The sequence below is a fragment of the Quercus robur genome, chromosome 6 (genome assembly GCF_932294415.1).
Source record: "Quercus robur chromosome 6, dhQueRobu3.1, whole genome shotgun sequence".
Lineage (NCBI taxonomy): Eukaryota > Viridiplantae > Streptophyta > Magnoliopsida > Fagales > Fagaceae > Quercus > Quercus robur.
In genome coordinates this window covers 52,478,560-52,502,920 of record NC_065539.1, presented here as the reverse complement: position 1 = coordinate 52,502,920, position 24,361 = coordinate 52,478,560, and the positions used below count along the sequence as shown (strand labels likewise).

The window sequence follows — 24,361 nt, the reverse complement described above, 5'->3', positions numbered from 1 at the left end:
ATAAATCGAACAAGTAAAATAGTTTCACAAATGCGAATTTGTATTGATAAATATGTGGTATAATTCTCTAAAATTACAAAAGAGTGATCCTTTAATTCAGTCTCCTTGATAGACTTGTTAATTGGAATTGTAATAATGTGATTTTGACTCGAACACCAAATATCCTTCAATTTGGCTGAAGGATGGATCAAAGACCTTTAAAACATAATTACAATGAATCTCTAGCTATGACCTTATTAGAAATTCTTTGTGTTCTTCACATGTTCTTCGTCTTCGAAGGTTTGTGGTGGAAGTTCTTCGATGCTTTGGAGGCTTAAATCCATAGAGCTTCGTTGATTTATGGCTTGTTGAGGTTTCTAGAGGCTTTTAAGCTTGATTCCAGCAAACTTTAAGATCTAAGCAGATAGTTTGGATGGTTCTGTTTCGAATGTTCTTCGATTTTGAGATTGAAGTTCTTGAAGGCTTTGAGGCTTGATTCCTGCAAAACTTCTATACTTTTAAGTGCTTCTGAATCTTCTCTGATGCTAATTGTGCTCTGGATGTCTTGGTGTGTTAAAATAACTTCGGAAGACTTCTATTTATAAGAGTTTGGGGGTGGGTGAGCGACACGTGGCAAAGGTTGATTGGTGACAAGTGTCACAATCTGATTGGAGGAGCTTTAAGACTTTTTCTCCAAGACACATGGCATCTTTTGATTGGCCGAAATGTTTTGATTTTCAAGGTGACACATGTCAACATCCGATTGGACTGCCTGCGTCATTACTTACACGCGTCAGGCTGCTTATGTCATCGCTTACACGCGTTGATGTGTGATTGGTTTTTTGCATGCATTTTATGCCCTTATTTCAACAACACTTGGCAAATTTCTGTGAATAGCGATAGCAAAACCTAGTAGCAGTACGTGGCATTTTGTAATTGGCCGTACTTTGTGGATTTTGTAGTATGATGTGTCAACTTGTGATAAGTCAGAAATTTTCCCTCTCTACGCTCAGAATCTTCACGAGATCAAGCTTCAACCAACAACTTAGAAGCATCCAGCATAAATCTTTCAAGGCTAAAATACAGCTTTTTTAATCTCAAAATTCTCATTAAGTTAAACTCCGAACCAGTGGCGGCGCCACATTCATGCCAGGGTGTTCCCAGGAACACCCTGACTTGAAAAAAAAAATTATATATAATAATTAAAAATATATATATTTGTTTGCCTTTAAAAAAAAAAATAGGAACACTCTCAACCAAAATTAGGAACACCCTCAACCAAAAACGGATTCCGGGCCGAAACAAAAACTCTTGATTTCCCATACAAAATAATGAAAATATAAACCTATAATCCAAACAAAGCAAATATAGATCAGTAATGGAGGTTGAGGAGACGTTGTGCCGGGTAGAGGCGGCTTGAGAGAGGAGCATGGAGGTGCTATTAGGGATGAACGATGCTTGTTGAAAGAAGCAAGGTGGCGGCATAAAACGATGCTTGAAGAGAACATTGAGAGAGAAGAAAAGCTGTGACAAAGAAATAAGGACGAAGAAAGAAAAGAGGAAAGTAGATCTGAAGAAAAATCTAGAAGAGACAGGATATGTAAAGCACGTATGAAGGAGGGTTAAAGCAAAAATGACACATAAGTTAAAAAAAGAAAAAAAAAAAAAAGCCTTGGAAGTTTTTGGAGCTATAGGTCCATTGTTTTCTCTAGGCCGTTCTGTGCTTGTAAAGCTCCTGGGTCGGGTTTCTTTTTGTTTTTTGTTTTTTTTCTTCTGATTAATATATTTCTACTATTTCGGTCAAAAAAAAAAAGAAAAAAAAAAAAAAAAGACCTGACGTAGAAAACAAAGGAAAAGGGAAAAAAAAGTTATTAAAAATTAAATTAAATTAAAGGGTGGGCCTTGGTTTATGGTTTGGGTTTTGACATGGGTATAATTTAAGGCTTGGGTTTATCACTTGATTGGCCCACTCAACTCTTAATTACATTATACATATTAATTATACACATAACAAATTATATAAGACAATTAATAAAAAAATTAAATAACTAAATTATGTTAGACTAAACAATAATAAAACATTACATTATAAAAGACAAACAAATTAAATTATGTTAGGCTAAACAATAACTAATAATTTTATAATTAATGAAACAACAACATAACAAATTATAATTTATAAAAGACAAACAAATTAATGAAACAACTAAATAACAATAATTAATAATTTTATTAATATTTCAAATGAACTTATAGTTTATTGTTTATTCTTTTATTAGAATTATGGACAAATATTTGATAAGAAAATCACGTAGAAAGCAATTGTAAACTTTATGTATTTACGTGTTTTTTTTATTGTTATTGTTATTGTAGGGGTAAAATTCCCAAAGTCAACAATGAGCCTTGAGCCCCCGCACGGAGCCCAACCATGACCAAAAGGAGAAAGGGGGACCAAAAGACTTCTAGCCCAATTATGTTGAGCCCAGTTTATTTAAAAAGACGTCCGAGGAGGAATGTCTCCTCGGACACACAAATACGGACCCAATGTGCGCCCCCTCCACAGTGAAGAGCCATCCCAGACAAATGTGGGTAGTAGGATGAGCCTCACACAGCGGGAAAGAGGAAAATGTAAGACGTCCAGGGAGAAGCCACAACTGCCGCATTAAATGCAAGGAAACTACTTTTTCAGCTGCATTAATGTGGAGAGGACAGGCGAACAGTGTTACATTGGCCAGTGTAACTTACAGAAAGATAAGGTGGATGTCCGATGGGACAGACACTCAAGTGAAGGTCTAGATGGTCAACAAGTGTAAGACTCTTATCAATTTAAGAAGGCTATATAAGAGAAGGAAATCCCCATGAAGAAGGGATCGGAAAATTTAGAAGAAAAAGAGAGAGAGAGAGAGATTAAAGAATTCTGTAATCTTTAATCAAAGCAAGAGGTGCACTCATACGTCTCCTCGGACCGGTATTCTGTGAATATAAATGAAATATTCTCACGTTCAGACTGTTGTATGGCATATAACTAATTAACGTTCACTTCGTCCAGCCCTAGTTCTGTAACCCGCTCTCTACACAAATTCATTGTCTAGGGTCTTTTGGGCCAGAACCACTTACTTGCTGGGTCTGGGCCCCAAAAATTGCCCTTACAGTTATCAATATACAAATTTTTTTTTTTTATTAGATTGTGTAATTTATGCTTATTAAGGAACATCCTAAAAAAAATTTCTGGAGTCGCCACTACTCCGAACTCTTTCCTTCAATATTTTTCATACTTGTTATACCTTTAGTTTATACGCAGCCCAACTTTATATGCACTATGAATATAAATCCTCTCTCCCACTTTTTGTGTCTAACTTTATATTTCATCAATCACATCTTATTACATTTGTTTTAACTTTCCTCATAAAATAATCAAAGTTTAAAATGGAAACAAATCATACACATGTCATACTGCAATTAGTGAAACATAAAGTAAAACACAAAAGAAATGGAATAGAAAATTTGTATTAAATGAACTATGGTTATTTATCCCTATTTAAAATAAATAAATAATTATATATTGGTTCAATTTATACATGTTGTAACTAAATAAAAATTACCCATTTTTTAAACCATAAATCTTTATAAAATCTAATGGTTAGAGGGAAGAGCTTGCGTCCATGTTTAGAAATACACTACTATTCATAACATCATAAAATCTCTAGTTTTTTTTTTTTTTTTTTTTTTCCAATGAATACGGTATTTTGTGTTCTGTGTCTCTCTTTAAGGGTTAGCTTCATTACTAACTTCTAGTCATCCTATACTAATAATTTAATAAATGCTACCTCTCTCCAATCAAATGCAATATCTTTCTTTCTTTCAATGAACACAAATATTTTCTGTTCTGTGCCACTCACATGTTGTGCACCCAACACAAATGTGGGACTACCAGCTTGTGAGAGGCTTACTTCACGGAACAGACACAAGAAAACATTGGCTCCCTTAATACAACCCAAAAGTCTTCTATGCCTCTTTTCTAGGGTTAGATTTAGGGGTCTAACCCCCTCAACTTACACTTAACCTATAATAATAGTTATTATTATAAAACTCAATGATAATTAATAATTATTAATTACACACAATCATTTTACAAAATGATAAAAGAGTTAAAATGGGCCATGATCTTAATGGCAGAAAAAATAGGCTTTAAAACAAATGCAAAGCTGGTTTTGGGCTAGAATCAAAGCCCAACCCAAATTGACACCCAAATTAAAGACATAGCTAAGCGCTTGCATAGAGTTCTCTAATGTCATCCAAATTTTGAGACTCACCACCACACAGGAAAAATGGCGCTACCAATGTCCGTACAATTCCCGGTGACCTCTCCTTTCCCACCACCCACAAAAGCCGGTCACCCACGCACGTCCGTACTGCCCAAACCGCCACGTGTCGGTCACCTTTCTCTTTCTCACCCCAAACTCAGACCCCTAAACCTAATATCTCTCAGTCTCAGGCTCAAAGCCATTGAAGAGACCCGAGAAACTCCCGAGTCCGAGGCCCAGCAAACCGAGTCGGAATCGGAGAGTCAGCCCGGCGGCGAGGTGGGATCGGAGATCAAGGAGGCGATGCGGAAGAGGAAGGAGCAGCAGCAGGGAGAGGGGGGTTTGTGGAGCGGAGTGGCGGAGGAGATCGGAGAGATCGAGTGGCCGCCGTTTGGTAAGGTTTTGGGCACGACGGGTGTCGTTTTGGGTGTGATTGCAGGGTCGAGTGTCGTTTTGCTCACTGTGAATGCCGTTTTGGCTGAGCTCTCTGACCGGGTTTTCGCCGGTAGAGGAGTTCAGGATTTCTTCGGCTGACAAATAGTGGTGTTAAGACACGTGGGCTCGGCCCAGTAAAGAAGGAAGAGAGGCCCATTAAGGTTAAGACACGTGGGAAGAAGATGTATGTGCCACATTTTGTGACTTTGTGAGTGAGATCATATAGTGTGTTCTAGGGTAAGACTTTTGGAGAATTTTTGAATGAATTGTGTAAATCTTGCTAGCAACCTTTTTTTTATGCACATTGCGAAATTGTAACTCATGTTGTTTATACTTTATAGACTTTAGTACCCACTTAATTAATTGTAACAAGGTTAGCTCAATCAAACACTTGCTATCTATCCTAAGGAGTAAAGGAGACAAAGGAGACCTCAAATTGGATTTGGGGTGTCAATTCTCTTCTCCTTTCCAATGTACTTTCTGATTCTAATTACAACTATCGCATTGGACTAAAAACGAATTTTTAACTCATGTTGTTTATAGACTTTGGTGCCTAATTAAGAAGATAGGACAAAGTTTGGATCTAGTGTCCAATTATATGGGACTTATTACAAAAGTGACACATGTTTACTTTTGGTCACGTGTCATCATTTTAATGGGTTCAGTGTAACTGGACACTGGATCCAAACCAAGTCCAAGAAAATACATATTTTGAGGGTTTCAATTGGTAAAGTCTTTGCTGTTGAATAAAGAACAAAATTTAGGCTCAAATCTCATTTACACTAAAAATCAAATGATGTCTTGACTTGAAGATAATAATCAATCATCATGAGTGAACCCACAACTTCAAATCTCTTCATATCTTTATATATATATATATATATATATATATATATATATATATATATATATATCCACATAAAGGGGGAAGGGGACACACAGCTGAAGGGAAGAGCTGAAGGGAAGAGACGGAAGCACAGTGTAATATAGTGAAAGTAAGTAAATAACTTAAAAGTAAAAACAATAGTAAGGCGGTAGAATCAGCCAAGCAGTATATATGAAAATAATTCAAAGTAAATGAAAGTAATTTAGAACCGTCTGTTATGGCGGTAATCCGTCTAAGGTGACAGTAGCAACAAGTAGAATAATGAACAGAAAAGTGAAAATACTTGTTATTAAAAGTAGAATAAACACTTACAATAGTAGCGAATACAGGATCTCAACAGTACAAGTTAACAATTACAAAGCTTGAACTATCCCTAATTACAAGGTTTTGTAAGAAAATAGTGGTAGTAGGAACAAGGTAATAGGAGCAAGGAATTCTCTCTAGAGAAAAGCTTCTAAGAGGAAGAAGTTCCAAAGAGAAAATCCTAAGTAGAATTCTGTCCTAAACTTAAGGGATAACCCCCCTTAAATAGGCAAAATTTCGGAGTGAACAGTGTTTTTCCCACTTTTTGACTTAAAATCAGCTGAAAATTTTTGTCCTTTTCTTCAACTTATAATGTTCAAACTTTGTTAGAAGAAGAATGACAAGACCAAAGTAATCATGACAAGATCAAAGTATGAGGATTCCTTTCTTTTTCTTTGGCTTTTCAAGAATCTCAATATGAGTCCAAAGAACATGTTAGGAGAATATGAGACGCATGCCTAAGGAAATTCACAGGGACTTCTCAGCAAGCACATGGGACTTCAACATCGCAGGGACTTCTTAGCAGGCACATGGGACTTCATCATAACATTTTTGAATATTGTAACAATTTTGTTATTGTAGTACTTCAAAGAGCAAATCTAGTGCCAAAACTTAAGGTGAAAAATATATCTTGAGATCTGAGCCGAAGGATACCATTGAATCAAAAGGAAAAGGGTTTGTAGAGTAGAGCTGAGTTTTTTTAGTCCATAATAAGTGATCAAGCCGAAGGTCTATTTTGTAAAAAACCTCTATTAGACATTACCGACCTATTCAACTTCTGCTCAAAATAAAAATAGAGGAATGGCAATGGGTTAGATTTGAGACAAAAAGAATGCTCCAAGCCCAAACCATTTAAATATTTTAAATACCAAACCCTATTAAATTTTGGGAATTCCATCCCAAAATTTGATCCATGGACATCCCCATAACCCCATTCAATTGCTTTCAATTGGTTGAACCGGCATTCAAGCATGACCCATAGACCATAATGATGCTATGGATTGTTCACTTCTAAGCTGTGGTGGTGATTGATTCAACTCAAATGCAGAGGGAAAATTTCTCATAACCAAGAGATTGCAGCCCAAAAAAGAAAGTTTAGGACTCAAGAATATCTACTTGTCTTTCTTAGATGCTTTGGACAGAATCGCTTGCAGCAGTACTCGATCTTTGGCAGTAATACTGTAATAGCCCCATCTCCCACATACATCATCGCATTGGATTATAAAAAATTAAATAAAAAAAAGAATTGTACCTGGAAGATCTTTGCCCTTACAGCATTTGCAAAAGATTTTATAATTAGTTAATATTTACAGGTTTTTCAATTCATTTTTTGTCACTGCCAAAGCAACGTGGTTTAGATATGGTTCAACAACAAAAAACAGCACTGCCTTTGGATATTCTGATATGTCTAACAGCACAACTTCAAGCAAGATCCTTAAGAGGGACTTGATGATCAGAAACATTTGATAATCCTAAATACAGACCTAGATTTTAAGTCTAGCAGTCAAATATAGAAGACACCTTTACTCATGCTCAAAATTTTACCTCAGCCTCACTTGCACGAGTACAACACCAAAAGCCCTCCTCTTCACACAAAAGTAACAAACACAAACATTCAGCAATAATCTTAAAAGTCTACTATCCTCCTGATCAACCAAACACCCAAGTCTCCAACACCTAGTTCAAAACTAGAGAAATTTTACATAACAATATGAAAATATAAAGGGGCAAAAGATACAAGACCATCATTCGCTTCCACCAGCAGGGCCAACGAGAACTCCCTGTGCAGAACCTTCCTTCCGCCCACCATCATCCTTGGTCTCACCATCAGGCTTTCTTATCCTAATTTTGTATTTAGCCTCGAAGTCAGAAATTTCCTTTTTCTTCTTTTCCAAAGCCTCATTGAGCCTAGCAATAACCTCCTCAAGCCCCTCTTTATTGCGCTGGACAGCAGGTAGGACTTCTTGGATGGTTCTCTCCACCAGAACACCTCCAATCATCCGGAAGCACCGTCTTGTTGGGTCAAGCGGCTGGATAGCATTAATGACCAATGAGTGCTCACTCACTTCCATCTCTAGTTCAGTGATTTTTGAGTAAATTTGGTTTAGTTCAGTCCTCATAGAAGCATACTTATTTGCAACTGCTTGTTCATTTATTGGTTCCCTTTGTTCATCTTCGGCTCTGCTGGCCATGATGCTCTACAAATGAAAGGGGAGGGGATTTTTAAAAAGAAATAAATAAAAAGGATAAGTATATAGGATAGAAGGAACATTCCATATAGGCACAGGTATTCCTGCCAAGTAAACCATTATTGTAGGGGGTGGGATAGAACAGTCCCCCCCGCCCCAAAAAAAGAAGAAGAAGAAGGAAATATCATAATAACTAGGATATGTATTCCGATAGGAAATTCTGATCCATTACAATATCCACAATCAGGGACAGATTTTTTAGTTAAAGGACTTCAATCCCATATGGCAACTCAGGTAATTCATCAGGAGGTTACAAAGTTTTAGCCTGAAGAAATAAGGCCTGTGGTTGGTAGATGCTTAATATATTGGCTTTAGCAATTGCAGGATTTGTTCCTCTTTTGATAAATCCATAAACCTAAAATATCCAAGAGATTTTTTTTTTTTTTTTTGGTGAGTTACACACACAAGTGCCCACGATCTCACCCTCCATCCCATTATTATGGGAAGAGGAAGTGCCATTTAAGCTATAGCTCATTGGCAAGACAATGTTTTCCCTTTCTTTTTTCCCCTTGAAAACCTAATTTTAATGAACTTAATTCATCAATCCAGTTTTTAGTTTTATGCCAATGAGCACTAGCTCAAATGAAAATTTATTCTCCCACAAGGAGAGGGTGGAGATTGAGGTCATGGATTCAAGACTTGGGTGGATGTTTATGAAAGAATATACAGTTTCAGTTTATATCAAAAAAAAAAAAAAAAAAAAAAAAAACAAAGAAGAAGAAGAAGAAGAATCCATACTAATCTACAAACTGAAAACCACCATATAGAACTTGATACATTTATTATAGCATTGCTCTTCCTTATAGAAAAGTGACTCATGTACCAGGTAATATTCCTATGGTAAACACATTCAATTCAAGGAGCCTAATATTATTGTATGCCCGTCAGCATTACAGCAAAACACTAGATTTCTTTGGACCAAAGAATAAAAACAAGCAAAACAAAACATGGTGGGCAAAATACAACCTTGAGAAAAATCAATTAAACAACTCAATGCCCCTAGTTCTTCTAATTGTTAGGGCCTAAACATGAAGTTAAATATTTTTATTGCACAAGTAATGTGGTTTTAAACGAATAGAAGCTTCCATGGATTCCAACTACATGAACTTCATTGTTTGAATCTAACAATATGCTTAAAAACATTATCAATCACTGGATAACTTGCACTTTGTAATAATATAACCAACAAAATGTCTCCAAACTTTTGTCCTTTAATTTTGGGACAAAAAACCTTGCTAATCACTTCTCAAATATATCCATTTGGTACATGTGTTTAAACAACATTTTCAGTTTTGTTGGAAATACATGTGGGTGAAAAAATATGTGGAAATACGTGTAATGTTGTTTAAAAACTGAAAACATGTGTTTAAGTTCATGTACCAAACGGGCCAATAATATCCTAGACAAATAACATTTAAAATCCCAAACCCAAGCTATTGCCACTAAACCCTATGAAAGAAGAGAATCAAAATTTAACCAAAATTAAGCAACATGACCCACAACATGCTTAAAAGATCGAGACAAGAATGAAACAATTGCATAGTTAATAAAAGCATACAAATTCACTACATTGCTCAGGCAACAAAACTGCTCTCAACGAAAATTTGATTTGCAACGGAGTAATCCGACGGTCATCAAAATTTAAATAAAAAGGTTTTGAAGATGCAGCTTCAACACAGTAATTTCATTTTACCTATAACAATAGCCTATACCAATCCTTGTTAAATTCATACATGATTGGCATCTCAGAATTTTTAAATTGCCAACACATTTTATAGTTGCTTTTGGATTTTGATTAAATCCAATAGCATTATGAAATACGAAAACCAGAATTAAATTCCAGAGTCAAAAATCAGAAAATCTGAGCTGACCTGCATTTACAAGTTCATGACCAGCTTCAGTTCAAACAACGAGACCTGAACCCATGAGACAGTAGCTAGTGAAACCAACTCTAAAGCAATCAATACATAAATCCATATTCATATACCTAATAACTCACTACTTTTTGTGATTATATAACCCTTCCGTTGTTTTGGTAGTAATCCAAAATCAGCCCATATTTAATATTTTTTTAAGAAGCGAGTTTTTGGCCCAACTAGAGCCTTGTAGTTCAACTGGCACCTTTTGGGGTTTCTAACAAAGACATCATTCAACACCCCCTCTCATTGTAACTATCGAATTTATCAAAAAATTAGTGAGTTTTTGGCCCAAGGGGAGGGGTAAGGGGAGAATCGAACTAGTAACCCGAATGTTTAATGAGGCAAGGTCCCGGGCGGATTCTGCTACCCCTTGGGGTCTTTTAGAGTAACCCATTATTCCAGAGACCTAAATCATACTGGTATAAAGAGCAAAGTTGAAACTCTTTAAAATTACAGTTGAATGATATTTGAAGTTCATTGTGTAAAGTGCTAATAATTATGTAGCTATAATAACTAGCACTTCTTTTTACTTTTTACTGTTTTTCTTTTTTTGGACCTAAATAACAAAGCTTTGTTAAAAAATCTGAGTTTCAATTCAATAACAGATATAACAATATATGAACATTAGTAGATTAATTAAATTATTCTATACATAAAATCCCTAACCAAAAACAAAACTAGTTATTCAAATTACCAAATATAACCTAGCACAATCGAAGAATGAAAACCCAAGACCAAGAAATCTCAGAAATCCCCATTATTCAGATCAAACACTATAACAGCCTAAAACACCAATTACTTTGGTTCAAATGAGACAGAAAACTCATAGGAAAAACCAAAACAACGTTATCATTCTTATTCAGATTTCTCAGACACCAAACGAAGCCCTGGACCTCCAGTTTAAGAAGGAATATATAAGAGGCACAAAAAAAATAATAATAAATAATAAATAAAATAACAACAACAAGAAATAAAGAGACAGAGAAAAGGTACCAGGTCGATTAGAGGTTGAGCAAAGTGGTGCTGGGCTTAGCTTAACTGAGTACTACGTATTTGACAAATTGACGGTGTGCTGTGTTTAGAGGGAAGGGGACGAGGTAAAAGAAAAGGAAAAAACAAATGACTAAATTGCAATTTAGTCCTTGTCAAAAATAAAATTTACAATTTAGTCCTTTTATGACACGTGACCCGCTCGTGCGACCAAACTTAGTTTACACACATCTGATCTGAGTAGCTCTAGTCTCACAGTGACATCTACCTAGCGTCGCTACACGGTACTCTCTCTCTCTCTCTCTGCGCACCCATCACCGGCGGCGGCGGCGGCACCGGCGGTAAGCTCTAATACCATCTAGTGTTATTGCTTACTGTGTTCGCCGATTTCTCTCTATGTATGTATTTTCTTCTTTGAACCTCTTTTTTTAAATACATGTAACCATTGAGACACCAAAGTCTATCTATTCATACATCTTACCTTAGAAAAATATTGTACCTAGATTATTGAGTTTTTTCAATTCATTTAAACTACTCAGAAATGATGAAATGCTTATATATATATATATATATATATATATGTGTGTGTGTGTGTGTGTATGTAATGTTGTGGTTCTATATGACTCTAGCTCTATTTGAACATGCCAAATGGATGATTCTACAAAAGGACCATGTTATTCATCTTTGCGGATCATGAAGTAGGCTTATTGAAATTGACCTCTTAAAACAACTTCTCAACAAGTTAATAATCTGTTGGGTTTTGAACTCCATTTAGAGTCGGGTTTAATTTTTGATTGGAACCATCGACCTAACATGAGTCACACGACTACTCGAAATTGTACAAGTTCTACTGGTTCTCAAGGACTCATGAGAGATTCTTTGAAATCCAAGATTCAAAACTTCTAATCAATATTTTCGTTCAAACTCTAATTGATTATTCTGTGTAATTATCTGTGTCTATGTTTGTGAGATGAGGGACTCACTACACACACGGCCGAGGGAATTATCAAATACTTGAAGAAAGCTAGATATGCACCCACATTAGAATTATTTATTTATTTTTTTTTTGCTCAATTGAAACTGGCTAAAATTGATCAAGCTACAAATAATGTATGTGTGCATGTGAGAGAGAGAGAGAGATAGAGAGGTAAAAAGGCAACCAACAACCAATAGCAGCTTGACCATTGCCAGTGCCAACATTCCAAGTGATAGAGTGGTGAGGGGTGAGAGCAGCAAGCATCGAGAATAGGTAGATTGGATAAGTTGGCCTAATATCCACATAAATATCAGCTTGCTTATCAAACAAACCAGCCATTTTTTAGAGTCTAGGGAAACTTGATTTTTTTAGTTCGGAGGTGAGTTGGTTGATTCAGGGGATGGCCGTGAATGTGAGGCTTCGATTTATGTTTAGTTTTTACTGTTGGCTCTTTGTTTTCTTTATGTATATGTGAATCATATCTATGATATTTACTGGTGTCTACTGTCTAGATTATTTGGGATTGATTTTTACAAGTGTACCTATCACATTTATCTTGTCACTTGGTGGTACATTGTATCATTTTTTGAGCTGATTGTTAGGGCTTGGTCGTGGAGTATATGTTACATTAAAATTTGCTGTTTCTTTTTTCAGACAATGTTTGCATGTGATTTCCGTTGTCTTTGTGTCAGTGATTGTTTGTCCATGTGATATTTCTGTTATCTTTGTGTTAGTGATTATTTCCTTGTGATTTTTCTGTTGTCTTTAGGTTAGTGGTTGTTTCCATTTGACATTTTAATATTATTGAATGACTTAGGTTTAGAGAAGTGGCTTGTCAACCTATTATGATGTTGCTATTACTGATTAATAAAGCAAACTGGTATACTGTTACTGAGTCTAACATAGAGCGTCTGATGCCAGGCAATTGGAAAAGTCAAATTACACATACACGTACACATTGAGCACCAAATGTCAGACAATCTGAAAAGTGTTAGAATGGATATTGCACTCTTGCAAAAAAAGTTGCAATTTCTGCACTTCATTTACTTTCCCCAATAAAAAACTTACAGCAAAGCCTTGTTCCAATAATATCAATTTGTCAAGTTCACGGTCCTCATATTTTACTCCGGCAGAATTCATTTGAATCCAAATTTTCTTATAAAATTAATTTAACACAATTATAATGAAGTCCTTATATTGGGGTGATGTGATATCAATGGTGCTAAACTATGTTACTGTATATTGAATTCAGTTATCAGTTTCAACAAAAAACAGTGAGAGATATTACTGAAAGTGAATTTGTTTCTAGGTGAGATAATCAGACATGCTCCTCTTAGGTTGACCATAACTTTATAAATATGCTGAATCCCAGCCAAGGATTTAATGTTAATACTTTCCAATAATCAACAATAAGTTTGGTTTTTTTAACGCAATCAAAGACATTTTTATGAAAGTTCTCTTTCCGGAATTCATTAGGGAAAATTTTTATTTATTTTTTTTAAATAAATATGTTTGGCCTCATGGGGAGGGGGAAGGGGAGATTCGAACTACTGACCTTTGCTTTATGAGGTATGGTTCCCAGTCAATTGTGTGCATTAGGGGAAAATGACCGTACCATTTGTCTTCCAAAGGCTGTCCAGCAGGTTACTGTCCCAAGTTAAATCAATTCTCTTCTCACCTCCTTAATTGCCTGTTTGGATAGAGCGGGGAAGGAGGGGGAGTGGAGGGGAGTAGAGTAAAGATGGGTAAAAATAAGCTAATTTTGTACTAAATCTACTCTACTCCCCCTCCCTCCCCCTCAATCCAAACGGACCATAAAGAAACCCATATGCAACCTGAATTTCATAGGAGAGGAAGGGAAAAGGGGAAAGAGAATCATGAAATGAGGTGATAGATATGCAATTTGGCAAAGGCAAGGGTGATCACAAGTTGACTGGGTTCAGTATGATGGCCACCCTGTCACTCAACCATGTCGATTAGGGAAGAAAGAAACCCATTGCCAACCGATGCAAATCTACTTACCAACCATCTGACCAGATTAGGCGATTCCATCAATTTGGGTAGAGATCAATGTCAAGACCAGCAATCCAAGCCAATCTCTGCAAGATCTAATGAAGATGGAGTTGATCTTCATCAAATCTAATGGACATCAAGAAGAGAGACTGGCAACTAGCAAGGGGTGATGCTGGTGAGGTTGAGGTTTAGAAGGGATGAAAACAGGCAAGGTGGGCATTGTATTTTAACCACATTAACAGTTGAATTCAATATAATGTCATGTAGTTTATCAACATTGACATCATCCTAATATAATGGCTTAATACTTATCCAAAAGAGAAAAGGACTCCAATATAATTGTGTTGAATTCAACTAAAAAAATTTGAGAAATTTTGGATTTAAATATGAGTTCTATAGGGGTAAAATATGGGTCTAGAATCTGATTAATGGAAATTCTTGAAACAAAGCTTTGCTGTAAACCTGAAAGATGTTTCTTGGGTTAATAATTGAAGTGCAAGCAACTTGCTTTCCATGCTAGAGTGCAATCTCCAATCTAAAACTTTTCAGATTCTCTGGTATTCTTTAGTGGATTTATCTTGCAATCAATAGAATGGTGTGTGCTCTTTGTCAACGAGTTTTAGCTCATATGGGCACCTCCTCTTCCCATAAAAACAAGGGTGAAGGGTGCATGTGTGACTTAACTAAAATCGGTGCATGCTCTTCGGTCCTTAAATGGAAGTATATCTGGTATATATGTACTTTGAAATGTCTACAAGTCTTGCATTGTTTGTGACATGTTCTCTTTATTCTTATTATTTTCTTGAATATTGGAACTCTTTTAGGTGTCCTTTGTTTTTTCCAAGTTGTTGAGTCTACTCTGTCTTGTTGGGCATGTGCAGTTTAAGTATAGGATAATGGGTCGGAAAGCTGGTTCGCTTTATATTAACCCAAAGAAATTTAGCTCTCTTCACAAACCTTGCATGAAGGAAATGATTGCATTTCTCAACTGCTTGGCTGTCAACAACAACAGTAATGATAAGTGCATCCGGCAGAAGGAACTTTTGAGTGTCTGTATGGACTCTCAGGTGATATAACTTTTCTGATTTATTGCAGCATATTCTTCTCCTATCTTTTTACACGGCTTTTTACTCCTAATTTTTCATCCCATTTTTTTTGAAATTTTGACTATTTTCTTCTGGATTATCCAATGCAGTATATATCTCTAAAACTTTTGAGTGCCTTTGTTACAGGCAACCAATAAAAGAAAGTCTTGGGGAAGCATTAATTACCACCTGCAGAGGCTTAGCAGAGGAAGAAAGTAGTTTGGGCTTATAGAGAAAGAATGTTTTATTAGTGTCTCATCCTTCAAGTTCAGTTGCAGAGCCTTAGCATGGGAACTATTTTGGTTGGACCAGAAAAAAGTTTAGAAATCATTTCCCAATTTGAATTGAATGCATCCGATGAAAACATCTATTGTAGTTTATGTTAATTCTTGTTGCAGTGAAGAATTTTACAGCAACTCTACATTCGGTAGAATGAAATTAGACAAGAAAGGCATCAGAGTTATTTCTTTACCATACTAAAAGCTTTGACATGTTACTCATTGATAAGTGATGACCTATTTTATTTTTATCTGCTCACATTTGTCAATGCATCAGTTACCCCTGCAAATAAACTTTATTTTTCCTCTTTTTGTATTTCAGTTGCCCCTACCAATTCTTAGTTCCCTGGCTTTCTTTTTAAAAGTATGAAGGGGAATTGAAACCTTTCTATCAAAGTAATGGAAGATAAATTGATCAACAAGCTAAAAATTTAGTTATTTATGTTATGGTTTTTGTTTTTACTTATATTTTGGTGATCTTTGCTAAACTGACTTGAAATCTGCGTCGCTGTTAACGGGGGTTCGAATGCAATTGAAGATGTCCAGCATGAGTTGACGAGAATGCGATCTTTTTTAATAGATGCAGATAAAAGGGGAGCAAGCAGTGCCGGAGAGGAAACTTCGCTGACACAAGTGAAGAACACAGCATATGATGTTGAAGATGTTATTGATATGTTCATGTATCACATCAATAGCCACCACATTGGGGGTCGATTTGCTTGGTTCCTTCACCGCACAATTTATATTCCAGAGACTATTTGCGTGAGGCATAAAATAGCCAGCAAGTTACAGAAAATCAATAATACAATCAAGACCATTTCAGAGTTAAATCAGAAATATCATGGTGAGCACATAGAGCGGAGCAGTTCAGAAGATAGTATGAGAAAAGAAAGAATTGGGAAAAACTGAATTGCTTTGATTAATTTACTTTGTGTCCTTATATACATCACCAAGATCAGCTAGGAACGGAAACAGAGCATTAAGCTCTGAGCTAAGCTAACAGAAACAGAACAACTAACTAACAACTTCTCTCACGTGTAAGTAACCAACCCACACACGTGTAACAACTAATGGAAGAAAGTAAAAACTAAACTACAAGTCGTATATCACTAATCAAATACAGCTACTTAAACGACAAGAGCTTCTGAGATGACTTCTTGAACTTCTGCTATACATGTTGAACCTGGCTTCTTCAGCTCTAAGTGTTTGCCTTGATCTTGATAGATAGTCACAAATGGGTTGTGCGGCATGCTGAATCATCTTTGTTTGTTGAAGAAGATGAACTTGTAGGGGTCAAAGATAAAAGAAAACAATTAAAGACGTGGTTGAAGGATAGAGAACAACAGACTGTCATTTCAATCCTCGGGATGGGAGGATCTGGCAAGACCACCCTAGTTGCCAGCACCTACAACAGTGACGCTGTAAAGAGACATTTTGATTGCTATGCATGGATCACTGTCGCCCAAACATATGATGTAGAAGACTTACTGAGGAGCATGATTACGGAATTCTATGAGTCAAGGAAGGAAACAAATCCATCAGACTTGAGTTCCATGAACTACAGACTGTTAGTAGAAATGCTGGTGAGCTGCTTAGAGAAGAAGTCATATCTTCTTGTCCTAGATGATGTTTGGGACACAAATGTCTTGGACGAACTAAAAGTATCACTTCGAGAGAGATATCCTGGGAGCAAAATCAAGAACAAATTCTGGAGCAAATCCAGGAGCAAAATCATCCTTACAACTCGTAAAGATGATGTAGCTCGCCATCCTTTTATTGGTATACCTTATGTTCATCATATTCAATTGCTAGAACCGGAAGAGGCGTGGGAACTCTTTTGCAAGAAAGCATTCTTAAGCAGTCCAAACAGAAGCTGTCCGCCAGAGCTTGAATGTTTTTCTAAAAAACTTGTGGGAAAATGCCAAGGCCTACCTCTTGCTATAGTGGCTTTGGGCAGTCTTATGTACTCCAAGAATACGTCTCAATGGAATCAAATTTATAGTAGCTTGAATTGGGATCTAAGTAAAACTCCTGAGCTAGAAGCAGTGAAGAGCATTTTGTTGCTTAGTTTCAACGATTTACCATATCAATTGAAGCATTGTTTCTTATATTGCTCTATTTTCCCTGAAGATCATGAGATTCGAAGAAAAAGGCTCATTAAGCTGTGGATGGCAGAAGGATTTGTGGAAAAAGTTGAAGGGTCCACTCTAGAAGAAGTAGCAGATAGCTATCTAGTAAAACTCACTTTCAGGAACATGCTTCAAGTTGTAAAGAGGAATGAATTTGGAAGGCCACAGAGATGCAAAATGCATGATCTTTTGCGAGAGCTTGCTCTATCAATATCAGTCAAAGAAAAGTTCGGTGTTGTACATGATGGAGGAGAAGAAATGAAAGAATGCAGAGCACGCCGCATTTCAATTCACAAAACAGATGGAGAACTCAAATCATTTACAAATATGTCAAAGATTCGCTCTTTTCTTGTTTTTAACAAGACGTTGAAAACATTGCCTTTAGGAAGTAAAATGTTAAGGGTTCTAGATTTGGAGGATGCCCCCATTGATGAATTGCCTGATGAAGTATTCCAATTATTCAACTTAAGATATTTGAATTTAAGGGGAACCTTACTTAAGAAGCTCCCAAATTCTATAGGAAAGCTCCTTAATCTTGAAACCTTGGACATTGGGGACACACAAATAAAGACCCTTCCTCGTGGAATAGGAAAGTTGCAAAAGTTGCGGCATCTAATTATGTACTATCGCTACATTGGAAACTCGAATGACTTCAAATGTTTTACAGGGATGCAAGTACCATCAAATATCACTCAGTTAAAGAATTTGCAAACTATGGGTACTATTGAAGCAGATGATGACTTGATAAGACAAATTCGAAGCATGACCCAATTGACCACATTCGGTATTTCAAAAGTGAAAGCAGCAAATGAGACGGATTTATGTATCTCAATTCAAAACATGACAAGTCTTAGGAGCTTGGGTATCATGGTAACTAATGAGGAGGAAACTCTCAGAATGGATGCACTCTCATCTCCTCCTCCCAACCTTCGAAAGCTTATTTTGACTGGAAAACTAGAGAAGGTGCCACAATGGTTTTGTTCACTTCAAAGCCTCACAAATTTGCAATTGCATTGGTCAAGACAAGAAGAAAATCTACTCCCTTACATCGCTGCTTTGCCCCATCTGGGACTTCTTGTACTTATTAATGCCTATGTTGGACAACAGCTATGTTTCAGTACAGGCTTTCTTAAGCTTACAAGATTGGAAATTCGTAATTTGCCTCCATTGAATGAGATAATAATAGAAAAAGGGGTGATGTCAAATCTGAAATCCCTAGAGATTGACAGCTGCATGGAGTTAAAGACAGTGCCCAAGGGCATTGAATACCTTAAAAATCTTCGACAACTGGATTTGAAATCTGTCTCAATGGAACTTAAAAATCGCATTGAGAGAGAAGGAAGATTAGATTTTCCAAAGGTGAAGCGCATCCCAAAGGTGTACATCTGGTAGTAATTTGGAATGTTTAAAGAAGGTACGTTCTCATGTCTTTCTGTTCTTCTTCTTCTTTTTATCTTTAAATGAATGGTCATTGCATTTATTTTATCTTTTATCCTTAAAAATAAAAAATAAAAATAAAAAAATTGCATCATTTAAGCTATTTCACTAATAAATTTGTATACGTTCGTAAGAAGCTTGATTTATATCATATTATTAATTCACTTTGAAAAGGAACTAATATTTTTTGACATGATAAATAAGTTATCTTTTCTCTTGCAATTAAATTTATTTTATCATATCTTTGTTTAAATTTATTTATTTAATTATTTTATTTTACCTTACCTGTGGTAGAATCAGGCTCACTAATGCTTTGTACTGCTTCATTGCTTGTAGTTTTTCTTTTAGCTACCATCTTGGGATAGGCAAATCAAGTTCCTCGAAATAGATAGAATTAGTTTTAGGGTCTGACTTTTAATGTTGTGTTTATATATGTATTAAGGTGTATATGCATGTATGTTAGTGTGTTTATAGGTGTGTTCTATATGTGGGTATGTCAAGCTCACCATATGTTCGAAGGAAAGTCCTCTGTGGACATTGAGTAATTGGTAGATACAAGATATTGACTTATGTTACTTTTGCTTGATTTTTCATTATGTGTCTTTCATGCATGTTAATTTTCAATTTTATGTATAGAGGTTTCTTAGATTTGGTTTGGTTATGATGTCTTATTTGCAGTTTGAACCACGTATTGTTTGTATTAGTAAGCCACATGTTAGCCTATGATTTGTTTATATATAAATATTTTTGTTTCAAATTTCCAAATGCTTACTTTGCTTCTCATCATTTTTTTTTTTTTTTTTTTGACATAGATAATAGGATGTTTGAACGCTAAATGCTCACATTGTTAGTCTCCCACACTAAGGTTATAGTTTTATAGTCTAATTTAAGATAGGATGTCTTTTGTACTTGCATTTTAGCTTGGGACATCCTATGTCTTTTCATTGATGCCCCTGTATTGGCTTGTGAATACTGCTATCCATGTTCAGAAATAATTTTCTTGATTATTTTCCCCATTTGTGTTGAGACATTGTTGTTTTGAGGAGATCATGTAGGGGACAGGGACTAGTGCCTTGTTTCTGGGAAGATGCTCTTAGGTTGTACTTTTTTGTTTTTTGCATCGTCTCTTAACCTTAGTAACCAAGAGATGCACAAACTACTAGCTAGAAGATTCACAAGACTAACATATAAATTCTTAATGAGATTTCCAATTTTTCTATTTGTTTTTCCAATTCTTCTTTTGGGTAGCAAATCTCTTGCTTTAAATTGTATTTTTACTACATTCCTCATTGTTAGGTTGTCATAAGCTCATGAAGAGAAATGAGTGATCCAAGTCATAATCTCCAACTAATACATGTTGAACAATTTTGTTTTTCTTCATTTATGTGATTGGAACTACAACTTGATACTTTGTGTTACTAAAGTTAGCAAAATTTAGGGGGACTGAGAAGTAAAGTTTCTCTTCGCTAGCGAAAGGTGGTTCTCTCCATCTTCTCCTAGGTCGTAGAATAGCCGTCCCTTCCTTGGAAGGCGTCTTTGTACCTTGAGGTAACAGGTTTACCTTCAAGGTTTAGTGGTTTTTTTCTTTCTTTCGGGGGTGGGGAAACACCTTTTTGCTTTGCTCTATTCTTAAGTTCTGTATTCGCTATCGGCTGTTTCTAGCCTTTTCAGATTGATGGAGGAGTTAGCTAAGTCTTGGAGTTGTCTTACTCTCTCGGACGTGGAGGTTTCTAAAGTTAGTATCACAGAGGAAGAAGCAATACCAGAGTTCGTACTTGCAGCAAAGTTTCTCACTAAGAGGGCTCTGAATGTGGAGGCTATTGCCAAAACTTTTACACCCATATGGAGGATGAAAAACGGGTTTAGGGTGACAAAGGAGAGTGACCACGTGGTGCTCTTTACTTTCGATAACAAAACTGATCTGGAGCAAGTTCTTAATACAGAACCATGGAGCTTTGATAAGCACCTTATGGTTCTGCATAGGTATGACAAAGAGGTTGAGGTATCAGAGATTGATTTTAATACGGTGACTTTTTGGATACAGGTACACGAACTACCAGTTCGGTTTTGAACAAGGGCTGTGGCAGAAAAGATTTGTGGCGCTGCTGGTGTGGTAGACAAAAACACGGTGGAATGTGACAGTATGGGAGATGGTTTTGTTCGAGTAAGAGTCAAGGTGGATATTTCAAAACCTTTATGCAGGGGTCGTGTGGTTTCTTTGGAAAATGGGAAGGAAATCTGGGTTTCTTTTAAATATGAGAGGCTGTCAAACCTGTGCTACTGGTGCGGCAATCTCACACACGATGACCGGGATTGCGAGGTGTGGATTGAGAGTGGTGGCACGTTACCATCTGAAGCCCAACAGTATGGTGCATGGATCAGAGCTTTACCATTTGTGCGATCAAAAAGAAGCTCCGTCTCTGTTCTGGGTTTCTACAAGCAAACGACTACAAGTTCAAGTACACCGACTACAGCAAAGCAGCATGAAAAACCAAGGGTGATGATTCGGCGAGGGGGTCCGGTGCCGGAAATTATCAGGTCCGGTACAGAGAAGGAGACGCCAAATCAGGAAGGAAATAAATCTCCTGATTTTCAGGAGACAAATCCGGTAGAATCCATGCCTTTCCATACAGACTCCCACGTGGATATTGAAGTCAATGCTGGTAATACGGATCAGATTAAAGGGAGCCTATCTGCTGAGTTGTTTGAAGAGAAATTAGAGGAGATTAATCGAGAATTGAGCAAATTTGACACGGCAACTGAATTTTAGCCCAAATCAAACTCTCCAACGGGCAAGGAAAATATTTTGGAATCGATGACAATTAATGAAATGTACATGACGGCCACTCAAGCACATGCAACACTATCATGCAGTAACCGTGCACCATCATCTGCTCTATCCGATACTTCACAACTTAACACAGGGAATATAGCTACATGGAAACGTCAGCTGAGGTATACCACAGGCACTGATGTTATCATGGAAGATGCAGTGGGTTCAAAGCGGAGTGCTCATCCTCCTGGGGGTCAGCCGGAGTTACAAAAAAAAAAGAAAATTGTTTCTCGGGTTGGTAAAGGTGACAAAGAGAGATTGGCGGAGGCTGGTTCCCAGCCCCACCAAAACCAATGAGTCTTTTATGTTGGAACTGTCGGGGGTTTGGGAACCAACGTACAGAAAATCAGCTTGCAGAAATAGTGTGGGCAAAAGATCCCTCCGTTGTGTTTTTAGCCGAGACATGGACGGATGAAGCTAGGCTAATTTTCATTCAAGATCGTTTGAAGTTTAAGCATAGATTTATTGCACCTAGGAGAAATAAATCAGGAGGTTTAGTGATGTACTGGAAGGAGGAGGTTGATTTAAATATAGAGACTTTTTCAAAGAACCATATTGATGTCACAATTTGCAAAAATAAGGAAGGGGAGTGGAGATTCACAGGTTTTTATGGAGAACCAGATACACAACTCAGACATGAAGCTTGGGCACGTTTGAGAAATCTGAAAACACGAAGTCATGCACCTTGGCTATGTGCGGGAGATTTTAATGAAGTTACAAAGCAATCTGAAAAATTGGGTGGTAGGACTCGGCCTCATAGTCAGATGCAAGCTTTTAGAGATGTATTGGATGAGTGTGGTTTTATGGACCTTGGGTTTGTGGGATCAAAGTTCACATGGCATAAGCATTATGAAAATTTCACAGTATGGGAGAGATTAGATAGGGCAGTGGCTAACAATGAGTGGTTTTCTTTGTTTCCAGATACACAAGTTCATCATCTTGATGTTACCACTTCAGATCATAAGCCCTTGTTAATCAATCCGGATGGAATGGACTGTAAGCAACAGAGGCCTTTTCGGTTTGAGCAGATGTGGATGAGTGATCCGGGGTGTGGGGCAACAATTGAGGTGGTATGGCAGCAGGGAGGAGACAGCCACAGGGGAGAGAGAGTGATAAAAAAAGTGGATAAATGCGGGAAAAGCCTAACCAAATGGAGTAAGACTTGTTTCCGGAATGTGAGACGGGAGTTGGAACAAAAGAGGAAAAATCTAGCTCAGGCCGAGAGAGTAGCTTGTAGTGGGGGTTCGGTGTTACTGATGAAGAAATTGGAGAAAGAAATAAATGTACTCCTTGATAAAGAGGCACAGATGTGGGGGCAACGGGCTAAGGTGCAATGGTTAAAAGATGGGGACAGGAATATGAGGTTTTTTCATAGCAAAGCCTCACAACGAAGAAGGAAAAACTACATCAAGGGGCTGTATGATAATGAAGGCCAATGGTGCACTAATCCTAGCCGAATGGAGGAGATTGTGTTGGAGTTTTACCAGGCTCTTTTCACTTCCCAAAACCCGGAGAATTTTGATGAGATTTTGGCTCAAATACCCCGGGTGGTAACAGATGATATGAACAATGATTTGATGGCAGAGTTCCAAAAAGAAGAAGTAGAGACAGCTCTTAAGCAGATGGCTCCCCTGAAATCACCTGGACCGGATGGAATGCCACCCATTTTCTACCAACATTATTGGTCTTTGGTGGGTAATGATGTGGTTGATGATATTCTGTATCTCCTTAATTCGGGTAATCTCCCTCCATCTTTATGTCATTCTTTCATAACTTTAATCCCTAAAGTTCATAGTCCTGAATATATTTCACAATATCGCCCTATAAGTCTCAGCAACGTTTTGTACAGAATTTTTTCAAAAGTTTTGGCAAACAGGTTGAAGAAAATTCTTCCCAACCTAGTGTCGGAACAACAAAGTGCTTTTGTGAAGGATAGATTGATTTCTGACAATATTATGGTGGCTTTCGAAACCCTCCATTATATGAGGAACCATGGTTCGGGGGAGACGGGGTATATGACACTTAAACTGGACATGAGTAAGGCGTATGATAGGGTGGAGTGGTTGTATATGGAGAAATTGATGAAGAAGATGGGTTTTGGAGACACTTGGGTAAATTTGATGATGCAATGTATTTCAAGGGCTACTTATTCCGTTTTAATTAATGGAGAGCCACATGGTCACATCACACCTTCAAGGGGGCTGCGCCAAGGAGATCCTTTGTCTCCTTATTTATTCTTATTATGCACAGAAGGGTTTCATGGTTTGTTGAGAAAAGCAGAGGAGACTGGAGATATAAGGGGTGTTTCTATTTGTAGAAGTGCACCGAAGCTAACACACCTTCTTTTTGCAGATGACGGCCTTATTTTTTGCAGGGCAAAAATTAATGAGTGTGAGAAGCTTTTGGAGATCCTAACCACTTATGAGCAAGCATCGGGGCAACAAATAAATAGAGATAAAACTACTCTATTTTTTAGCAGGTCCACTTCCCACCAAATGCAAGCTTCAATTCAAGTAGCCCTTGGAGTACCCGTGGTCAAGCAATA

At 37.0% G+C, this 24,361-nt stretch overlaps 4 protein-coding genes across 6 annotated transcripts; 3 read left to right on the top strand and 1 right to left on the bottom strand.

Annotated features, from left to right (window-relative positions):
• Positions 1-4,237: 4,237 nt before the first annotated feature.
• On the top strand, positions 4,238-5,040 carry LOC126689424 (preprotein translocase subunit SECE1). Its single transcript, XM_050384615.1, has one exon. It carries the CDS (start codon positions 4,308-4,310, stop codon positions 4,815-4,817), a length of 510 nt encoding a protein of 169 aa, XP_050240572.1. The 5' UTR covers positions 4,238-4,307; the 3' UTR covers positions 4,818-5,040.
• A 2,231-nt stretch (positions 5,041-7,271) lies between these two features.
• LOC126689422 (prefoldin subunit 2) lies at positions 7,272-11,228 on the bottom strand. Of its 2 annotated transcripts, XM_050384610.1 has the most exons (3): positions 11,069-11,181; positions 10,028-10,072; positions 7,272-8,105 (listed from the first exon to the last, which is right to left on the bottom strand). In XM_050384610.1, the coding sequence occupies exons 2-3, from the start codon at positions 10,031-10,033 to the stop codon at positions 7,653-7,655; spliced, it is 459 nt and encodes a 152-aa protein (XP_050240567.1). In that variant the 5' UTR covers positions 10,034-10,072; positions 11,069-11,181; the 3' UTR covers positions 7,272-7,652. The 2 variants fall into 2 exon arrangements, with proteins under 2 accessions (XP_050240567.1, XP_050240568.1); XM_050384611.1 differs by lacking the exon at positions 10,028-10,072 and having other exon boundaries at positions 11,069-11,228.
• A 70-nt stretch (positions 11,229-11,298) lies between these two features.
• Positions 11,299-15,733, top strand: LOC126689423 (uncharacterized). Of its 2 annotated transcripts, none has more exons than XM_050384613.1 (3): positions 11,299-11,463; positions 14,936-15,121; positions 15,287-15,733. In XM_050384613.1, the coding sequence occupies exons 2-3, from the start codon at positions 14,951-14,953 to the stop codon at positions 15,356-15,358; spliced, it is 243 nt and encodes an 80-aa protein (XP_050240570.1). In that variant the 5' UTR covers positions 11,299-11,463; positions 14,936-14,950; the 3' UTR covers positions 15,359-15,733. The 2 variants fall into 2 exon arrangements, with proteins under 2 accessions (XP_050240570.1, XP_050240571.1); XM_050384614.1 differs by having other exon boundaries at positions 11,306-11,406.
• A 245-nt stretch (positions 15,734-15,978) lies between these two features.
• On the top strand, positions 15,979-21,753 carry LOC126690359 (disease resistance protein RPM1-like). The gene is made up of 5 exons (XM_050385465.1): positions 15,979-16,261; positions 16,642-18,934; positions 20,646-20,966; positions 21,028-21,096; positions 21,186-21,753. The coding sequence occupies exons 1-5, from the start codon at positions 15,979-15,981 to the stop codon at positions 21,751-21,753; spliced, it is 3,534 nt and encodes a 1,177-aa protein (XP_050241422.1).
• Positions 21,754-24,361: the final 2,608 nt, after the last annotated feature.

Coding starts and splice junctions, on each gene's coding strand:
- LOC126689424 (XM_050384615.1), top strand. CDS start 4,308: ATGGCGCTACCAATGTCCGTACAATTCCCGGTGACCTCTCCTTTCCCA.
- LOC126689423 (XM_050384613.1), top strand. CDS start 14,951: ATGGGTCGGAAAGCTGGTTCGCTTTATATTAACCCAAAGAAATTTAGC. Junction 15,122..15,286: donor GTGTCTGTATGGACTCTCAG/GTGATATAACTT, acceptor CCTTTGTTACAG/GCAACCAATAAAAGAAAGTC.
- LOC126690359 (XM_050385465.1), top strand. CDS start 15,979: ATGCGATCTTTTTTAATAGATGCAGATAAAAGGGGAGCAAGCAGTGCC. Junction 18,935..20,645: donor ATCCCAAAGGTGTACATCTG/GTAGTAATTTGG, acceptor GGCTGTTTCTAG/CCTTTTCAGATTGATGGAGG. Junction 20,967..21,027: donor CACCTTATGGTTCTGCATAG/GTATGACAAAGA, acceptor TTTTGGATACAG/GTACACGAACTACCAGTTCG.